The 9,761-nt window shown below is 37.1% G+C and overlaps 1 protein-coding gene across 1 annotated transcript; it reads right to left on the minus strand.

Moving 5' to 3' along the window:
• Positions 1-878: 878 nt before the first annotated feature.
• On the minus strand, positions 879-5,332 carry LOC110693868 (beta-carotene hydroxylase 2, chloroplastic-like). Its single transcript, XM_021871038.1, has 7 exons — positions 4,808-5,332; positions 4,598-4,657; positions 3,979-4,050; positions 3,039-3,173; positions 2,544-2,669; positions 1,517-1,573; positions 879-1,289 (listed from the first exon to the last, which is right to left on the minus strand). Exons 1-7 carry the CDS (start codon positions 5,246-5,248, stop codon positions 1,212-1,214), a joined length of 969 nt encoding a protein of 322 aa, XP_021726730.1. The 5' UTR covers positions 5,249-5,332; the 3' UTR covers positions 879-1,211.
• Positions 5,333-9,761: the final 4,429 nt, after the last annotated feature.

The following is a 9,761-nucleotide window of genomic DNA, read 5'->3' on the forward strand; positions in this document are numbered from 1 at the left end:
GATGCAAAGATATTACTCCTAAAGATATTTGTAAGGTTATAAAGTAAAAGATATTTTGAATGATTAGAGATTTTTGTTACTAGTTGTTTATCATAAAACCTTTCTTCCAATAGTAACGTGGACGTAACTAAAAAAAGCATGGGTTTGTTGGTGTGAAGTGTGATATACTATTAATCGTATGAGCTTACGTAGATAAATAGAAAGTGGCAATAACAGAAACGTTAAAGGTAAACTAACGAGAGACAGGCACGCATTACTTAAATAAAACTCCACCATATTTTGTGTTTGTTTGAGTGTTTAACTAGTTTTTAGGTATGGACAATGCCTTGAGATACTGTATTATTTCCATGATAGAAATTCTTATTTATATTTAATTTGGATAGAATAGCAAATAATATGGTAATAGCTTAGTGGCTAACATATGTTAGAATTTAAGGTTAAGGTTGTGGGTTCGTTCAAATCTTTTAAGTGCTTGTTTGGACCTAAAATTGCAGGAATCAACCTGAAAATTGCTTAGTTAGGTCTTGAATTTAAGCTTAGTTAAGGTTGTGGGTTCGTTCAAATATTACTAGTCAGGTCTTGAAATTCATGAAAATGGTTTAACTTTGTGTATTATTAGCATGGTTAGGTCATACTTCGCATGCTTATCGAAGGACCCGGAGGCTTATTTAGTGTCTGAACCATCTAATTTATTCATTGGCCCATTATTTGCATCCCTCGTAATCATGTCTCAAATCGCCTAATTTCGCCATATATGCATGCTATGTCGTGTCCATGCATTTCTAGACTCAGGCTCATACCTTGCCTCCCTGATCATGTATTGAGACGTTGAGCAAGGCATATGTTCTCAATGAAAGTTAATCACAAGAGAAAGATTCTTAAGCACCTTGTTTATTCAATATAATCCATAAAATGAACAAATATTTACTAACACTAAAATCAACATTTTCCCCCATTACAGGGTTAATTGTACATTCAATCAGTACTGTTCATGTCCAAATTTTTTCTCCCATTCGGCAGGACGCACAGCATGATACACAGCGAAAAAATCTACATCTATACACAGAATGCAGCCATCCTAGATTAACATTTACTTCCTCACTCATAAGGATTTTTTTTTTCCTTTTTTTTATAAAAAAAAAAAAAAAAAAGATTCCAGCTAAAACTCTAACAATAACAAAACAGGCTCGATCTAGTATCATATTGATCAATCATGAGCCCTTGGATGACTTGATCCTACGATTTATTTCTTTCTCCAACTTCTCGAGACCTCCCACCTCCTCAAGCTCCTACATCACATAACACAAAAGGTAAGAAACCATAAGTCATTGTTATATATCAGTTCTCACACTGATAGTATTATTTCAATTTGCCATGAGTCAATTACACCAAAGCAGAGGTAGTACATGCATACATAGATGATAGATGTATATTAAAAAAAGACATACGAAGTATTTTATTTTATTGGTAAATATTTCAACATAAAACAAAACAAGTTTGAAACAATAGGTCCTACCTTAGGTCCCAAGAACAGCCCATATGGAACTCCATTGAATTTATCTGAGTGGTGTAGCTGACATACCAGACATCAAAATCAAAGAAGATACCGACCGTTAGATTGAGTTACAAAATAAAAAATCATAATAATGTAGCTACAGTACAGTTTTTCTTATAAAAAATTTACATAATACACCTTACACATGTTATTCGTTCTATAATTAGCAAGTAATGGCATAAGCTATATAAACATAGTAAGGACTTTTTGAGATGCATTGAATATTTGAATCCTTAAAGATATAATATGAAATAATATGAGGATCACACCACTAATCTTGTTCCCCATACGTTCATGATAAGGAAGGTGGGTTTCTTTTTTTTCTTTTTTACAAAAGAAATCAACTATAAATCCGTTCCTCGTAATGACTATCTACTCAAATTGAGATTACTAAATTGTTTCTTTAGTTAAGCAATATATAAAGGTAAAACTAGCATTTTTCTCACTGTAAAAGTCTTCTTAGATGTAGGAGGCTAGGACTACTAGGAGAGACCTAGAGAACATGGAAATGGAGAGATTCCTAATATCTACAGTCGTTATATAAGCGGACTCTTTGATCCAACACAACACAACTATATTTTGGATAAGGTGTATAAAAATGTGTACAATGGAAAAAAAATTGAGATTAATAAGAACAATCATACACTGAAATGTATTAGCAATACTACGTATAAATTTAACCCTAATTTGTTGATACTTGCAATTATTAAAAAGTGTGTTTTAAAGCAAAGTTCCAATAATCCTGTCAAACTAAAGTCGACTAAAGTTGAAATAACGAAGGAGCCCCAGTTTTGTTCCTCATAATGGCATTTTGGAAAATAATGTGATGTTTTTCACTTGTGGGGACCGCCTATGTGTAATGAGTGGAACTCTCAAATCTTGACACATACCCCATGAGGAACAAAACTTTGGGAATTCCCCAATAACAAGGTCCTTTATATCCTTTATCCTTATCTGAAAGAAAAGGTGAAGTCCAAGTTAAGCTAACCTTATGGGCAGAGGCTACCCTTCTGAAATAAGGAACATCGGCAATAGGACCAACTGGGAATCGCTTGTGAACAAGGCCATCATGCACAAACATGTAGGCTATCCCAAAAACTGTAATTCCAAGTCCCTGTAAAGTATCATATGGTTATTATCATTCTGTATATGATATTATTATCGTACCCTAACAAAGAATATGAAAATTGATAAATCATCATGAGTGACTAAAATGATCCACTTCGTAAATCATTTGATTAGAAAAGTAGAATTCCACCATAGTCTTGTCCACTAGATAACCAATGTACAAGAGTCACAAATCCAATTTGGGAACAGTTCTTTTCCGATACATAAAATACCAATGCATTAAGAGTTACTCATAATATATTGGATCATTATTATGCCAGTAATCTCCAAATTAGGTTACTGGTAGTTATAACATCATATTTGCACCCAAATTCATTACGCACTACAATCTAGCAGGGCAATTAAGGAAACTTACAGCTCCAAAACAGAGACCGGGTACAAGGCCTTTGTGGAAAAAACCATAAGAAAGAAGGCCAATAGCTGGGACTGCATTAATAATGGCAAACACATCATTTAGCTCAAAAGGCCCTTCTCTCGGCTTGTGATGTGACTGCAACCACAAAACACAGTACAACACATACGGTCAATTTGTATGGCAGATGTGAGCGCAACCACAAATCACAATACATAGTACAGCACATACGCTCAATTTTTACGGCAAATGTGACTGCAACCACATAATAAGAAAGATGGACATAGCACACATGATTACATGAAGTATGCCCCATGGTCAGTGAAATAATTGAGCATCTTTAAAAACATAAAATTCACGTTTCTACATATATGATGAGGCCTACAAGGCAACAAATCAATACAAGTATATATGTTTAAGAATTCATAATACATTTCTAAATTAACCTCTATTCCGAAAGGAAAACAATTAACTGTCCCCATGATTACCTTAACTAACTTACAATATACTTCTTATATAGAATTACAGTCCAATTTATTAAAAATAAATAAAAGAGCTTAGGACACAAAAGAAGCCAAAGCGTCATACAACACATGGCTATAAAACCTACAAAAGTACCAAAAACATATCTAAGAAACAAAGCTTGAAACACCAAGAAGACCCTAAAGTTCAAAAAAAAAAAAAAAAAAAAAAAAAAAAAAAAAAAAAAAAAAAAAAAAGATAAGGTTTTGATAAGTTGTAATCATGGTTAATAAGGCTAACAAAGTTCAGCTTACCTTCAAATAAGTTTTCATAAAGTTAAAAAGTTCTGAGGGCTTGGCAAAATTAATTTAATTTAATCCAAGAAAAAATACATTTCAACACAATATAGTATGTTTAAAGATAAGAAATTCAAAAATAAAATCAAGAACTTTTAAACATGTAATGAGAATAAGAGATCAACCTCGTGCATGTGCCACAAAGAAGCATGCCATAGAGCTCTATGTGCCCATCTCGCCCAGAACTCCATTCCCACCTGGAAAAGGGGGAGAAATAATTAAATTCAACTCCAAACAAATCAGCATTCTAGCAAAATTAATTCAACACCACTCATCAATTAAGTACATTAACAATAATTCAATTTATCACTTTAATTTTTCTTTCGAAGTAATACTCGAAAATCCTCTCAGGACATATGCTTAGAAGGATGAAGAGCGTAAATTAGATCATGGACACGTGTATTATGACCTTTATAAGAACATTTCCCTTGTTTGTTTACAGGAAAATTGACATTAAGGTACATTAGGAATAATCCGGTAACATCAAAATAAGGCGTGATTTTGTCATGTATTCCCATTTTTCAATCGGAAATAAACAATTATTCTTTTTATAATACTTTATCAAATATATGCCAGGCCGGTGGGAAATGAAGAGTTTTAATACTTCAAGTTGATTACTTCGTATTAAACAAACATTTCCACCAATAATATAACATTAATTCATTTTATAATAACTGTTTTAATAATTGATTATAATATGACTAATTGTGTCGTAATTATAGTGTAGTAATGGAAAATACTTACAGCAGCGCCAACTGAGAGAAAAAACGTACCCAGCATCTCTGTAACTGGCACTTCTCCTCCCTAATTTTTTTAAAAAAAAAAATAGTTATAACAAATTACAACGAAATTCCAGCATTATTCGCTTAAAAAATTACTCGACCAGAACCAAACCAAGCCGAGTCAAGGGCTACATGTAAGAAGCTAAAATAAAATTAGGGTATAAAATTGTACCTCCATTTGCCAGTAAAAGCGGTAATAAACAGCCATGACAGCCATAGAAGTGATACCCAAGCTAGACATAACAGCAGCAATCAAATAAGTGAACCGCTCAGATTTCTTCCTAGCTAATTTCTCCGATAATCGTGCGGCTAAGATTAGACTGTCATCATTCTCGGTACTCACCCCTGTGACATTAACAATCTCATCATCATTACCGCTCGTACTTGTACTCTCCGTTTCGAAACCCCTCAATCCACGCTGTTCCTCGAGAACGAAGCAAATAGTGAGGCTTTTCTCTCTCCTATTTGACCGGTAAACCGGGAACCGCCGGTGAACAGGGCGGTAGAGGAAGGAGATTGGGCCGAGGAAGGAAGTGGGCTTAGGCCCAGACCCAGGCCCGTATAGAGGAGGAAGGGCCTGGGAACTCCCGACGGTGGAGAGCCCAATGGCCATTGAAAGTGGGCCGAAAAAGTGGTAAAGTGGGAGAAGAATGAAGAAAGTGAGAGAAGAAGTGGGAGAATGAATGAATGGTGTAATTAATGAACAAAGAAGAGGAGAGAGAAAATGAGAAATTCAGAAAATGTTAAGTGCATGAAGACCACATGTTTTAAGGTTGGTTTTAAAAATTACAAATGGGTTTAAATTTGGATTTTTTCCCAAATTAAGCTTTATACGGAAATTATTTACGAAATTGGTCTCGTGGCAAAAGTATTTCTCAAACTAAGATTCTTACACTCAGTTTTTTTAAAAAACAAAATTCAAGACATAAAACGTTGCCTCAAGCAGCGTTTTATGGTAGTTTGACTTTTTTCAAAAACTTCGTATTTCATACCTGTTTTATACAAATAAACGCTGCCTGAGGCAGCGTTTATATCTTTAAATGAAACGCTGCCTCAGGCAGCGTTTAATGTACAAGCATAAAACGCAGCCTGAGGCAGCATTTTTATCTGTACATTAAACGCTGCCTCAGGCAGCGTTTCTTGCGGGAATTATAACGAATTCCAGGCCTTTTTTCTCAATCTCTTTCACGTAATTTACACTCTCTCTCTCACTAACTCTCATTGTCAACAACAAAGTTCACAGCCGTTGCCAACGCCTCCCCTGCCGTGTCGCTGCCCCTGCCGCCGCCAAAGTGAACGGAAGTTGTTGCCGGCATTGTCTCACTCACTCTTTAAATCCGGGTAAACCCTAAATTCGTAGTACATTGTTGAATTTTACATTTAATAGTTGGTAGTAGATAGTTGTTGTATGTTGTAGCAAATTGTGATGTAAATTGTATTAATTTGTTGCTAATTAGTAATGAAATGTGATAAATTGTTGATAATTATTGATGATAATGTGGTACATTGTTGAGGAAAAATATAGACGAAAGTGTTGATTAAATTGTCGACGAAATTGTTGATGAAATTGTCAATGATAATGTGGTTTGTTTTTGATGAAATTCTTGATGGTAATGTGGTCTATTATTGTGAAAAAAATGATAAAATTGTTGATGGTAATGCGGTATTAGTATGTTGATAGTTGTATGCGGTACTAAGAGTTTATGAAATTGGTGATGAAAATGTTGATAAAGAGAATGGACTTGTTTCATTGTTGTCATATTAGCTACACATGTAGGTTCTCGAAATTTGATATAACTTTCCATTATCGAAGCTATGTATGTTATGTATTGTTAAATTAGGGTTTTTTGACGTTGCTTTAGAATTCGATTATCCTTAAATGTGTTTTGGTTGGTATGTAGAATATGGCTTCACAAAATGTAGTGTTGTTATGCCGGTGGGGAGGTGAAATTATGTGCGATGGATCAAATGTTGAGTACAGTGGAGGGAATATGGAACTTATAACACTTGAACCGAACATGACTGTGAATGATCTGATGAATGAGGTTCACAGTAGTATCGGCTCAAACCCAATGAATGCTGAACTGAACCTTAAAATGAGGTGTGAGACTGGGCATGGGGTTCAAGTGTTACCTGTCTCCACAAACAAACATTTAAAAGCTTTGAGAAGCATTGTTACAATGAAGGGTGTTCCCAATGAGATATATGTAGAAACAGTGCCTATATGTACCCAACAAAGTACTTGGGCAGAATAACATCCTACATATGTCTCCGATTACAACACCGCGTCCTTCCAAGGCCCTTCAAACCACATTCCATCGAATGAATATGGGATGGGAACTTTCAGTTGCTTGATGCATGATGATCAATTTCAGATGCCGTTTAGTCCTCATATAGCATCACCTGCACATGCAGGGGGCTGTGTGACAATGTTTGGCCAATCCGGTCCTTCAACATCAAACACCGTGGCTCCGTCACCGATGCGAGATGAGGTTCAAGAATCACCGTCTCAAGAAGACCCAAGTCATTTTGATAATATTGTGAATAACGAATTGTCGGTGTACGATGTGTATGCGGATACAGATGATGAGGATGATAATGGGGAGGAGTATGATAGGCTTTATGACATGGATCTTGAAGATGGGCAGATGGAAATTGATGAGCCCTTGGTTAGAACTGCAGTAACCTGGTTTAGTCAGATAAATGAGAATTATGAAGTTGATGAGTATTGGGCCAATTCAGGGAGTCATACATCATTTGTTCCAGGGGGAGAATTCGAGAAGGGGATGTACTTTGACAGTAAGAAAACGCTTCAAGAAATGGTAAAGATGTATTCTATACAGAGAAATCAATTCTACACCACAGTGACCTCAAATGAGAGTGTCCTTCATCTGCGTTGCAAGAAGAAATGTGGATGGTCTCTAAGGGGTACCAGGACAAGTGAGCACTCGCGTGGCTTCACCATAGTCACATACAAAGGCCCGCATCGGGAGAACTGTGTTACCGAATTACTATCTAATGATCACCCACACTTGGATTCGTCCATAATATCTGAGTTTGTGAAGTCCTTTGTGCAGAAAGATCCGAATCTAAAAGTTGAATTCATTCAGGAACTCATCTCCAAGCAATTCCATTTTGAAGTTCCGTATAAAAGAGCATGGTATGCCAAGGACAAAGCCATCACTCAAATTTTTGGGGATTGGGAGAGTTCTTACAGCAGACTTCCTCAGTTCATGCAAGCACTGCAACAGTCAAACCAGGGAACCGTAGTCATTAGGAAACACAAAGCTCTAGTGGAGGGTAGGTATACCAGCAACATGGAAGTATTTGAACGAGTGTTTTGGGCATTTGGTCCTTGTATCGATGGTTTCAAACATTGTATGCCTGTTATCTGTATCGATGGGACGCACTTGTACGGGAAGTATAAAGGAACACTTTTGGTTGCTACAGGTGTGGATGGAAACTTCCAAGTATTTCCACTAGCATTTGCGTTGGTTGAGGGGGAAAACATTTCCAGCTGGTCTTGGTTTATGAGCTGTCTTCAGGATAGAGTTACGCAACGAGATGGCTTGTGTGTTATATCTGATCGACATGCAGGGATTATTGCAGCAATGAATGATCCTAACATTGGATTCACTCAACCCCGAGCCTACCACAGGTTTTGTGTTCGTCACTTGGCTTCAAACTTGAAATCTCACGTGCGAAGCACCATCACGAGAGATACGTTCAAGGCTGCTGCGTACCAAAGACAAGAAAGAAAACTGCAAGCTGACTTATTTTCGATTGGTCAGGCATGTACGAAATCGTTACAGTATATTGCCCAAGTGTCGTTTCCTACGTGGTCTTTGTTTCACGACGGTGGTCGCAGACATGGGATATGTACAACAAACTTCTCTGAGACATTTAACAATGTTTTGAAAGGTGCTCGGTTCATGCCAGTTATGTCCCTTGTTGAGTTAACTTTCCACAGAGTTAACAGGTACTTCACCTTAAGAAGAGAATATGCTGAGACCAGGGCCGAACAGGGACTTGCATATCCCCCAAAAGTCACTGCTATTTTGGAGAAGAACACAGCAAAAGCAAGATACCACAAGGTGGATGCCTATAACCGTCGGCTGCACATTTACCAAGTGACGACACATAGGGGGGAGCGAGTTGGTAGAAAGGGAGGCCATAGACACACTGTTAACTTCCAGTTGAGAACCTGTACATGCAACAAACCCCTGATATTCCACCTTCCATGCTCTCATGTTCTAGCAGTGTGTGCGACTTATTCACTGTCCGAGAGGCCGTGGGTGGACCCTTTCCTGCAATCGGATGCGTATATGAACACGTATGCACCACAGTTCTGGCCTATTCCATGTGAGACCACTTGGACGCAGTACATAGGACCTAGACTCATCCCGGACGCCAGCATGGTAAAAGGAAAAGGTCGGCCAAAGTCAAAGCGCATACGCAATGAAATGGATGACACTAACCGACCTAGGACTAAATGCAGCCGCTGTCACCAACAAGGTCACAATCGCAAAACGTGCCCAGCTAGATCAACCGAAACATAAGCTTGTAATTGTTTAGCTATAGTAGTTGATAAGTCCTATTTTGCACATGTTTTAGGTGGGTATCTAAGCTCATTTTATTACAAAATTAGAGATCTTTGGTGCATATTTGCATTATTTGCTTAAGTTGTGCTCTACTACTCTTCGTTTGTGTGTTTTGATGAATTTCAGGTGATTTATATGCAAATGGAGTATGGTTGGCTAATATTGAGTATAATAATCATGGAGTATGAAAACATATTGCTTAAGAATATCAAATCATGTGTTCGAGACGAACTTGAGTGAAAATGAAGCAAAACGTTGATGAAATACTTGACAAATATGACACCTGTTCACTATTATGCTCATAACTTTTGATATACAAATGATAATGGAGTGATTCAAATTGCATTGGAAAGTAGACTTGAAGACCTTTCCAACGATATATTACACGCCTCAAACAGAGCTCCGGATATGAAGTTATGACTGATTTAAGATGAGTTAAATACAAACTATTTGCTGCAGCCTCTACGTGCCCGATCGGGCATGGTCCGCCCGGTTGGACCGGGCACATAGGAGTTAGATGATTTT

The sequence above is a fragment of the Chenopodium quinoa genome, unplaced genomic scaffold (assembly GCF_001683475.1).
Source record: "Chenopodium quinoa cultivar QQ74 unplaced genomic scaffold, ASM168347v1, whole genome shotgun sequence".
Taxonomy (NCBI): Eukaryota; Viridiplantae; Streptophyta; class Magnoliopsida; order Caryophyllales; family Amaranthaceae; genus Chenopodium; species Chenopodium quinoa.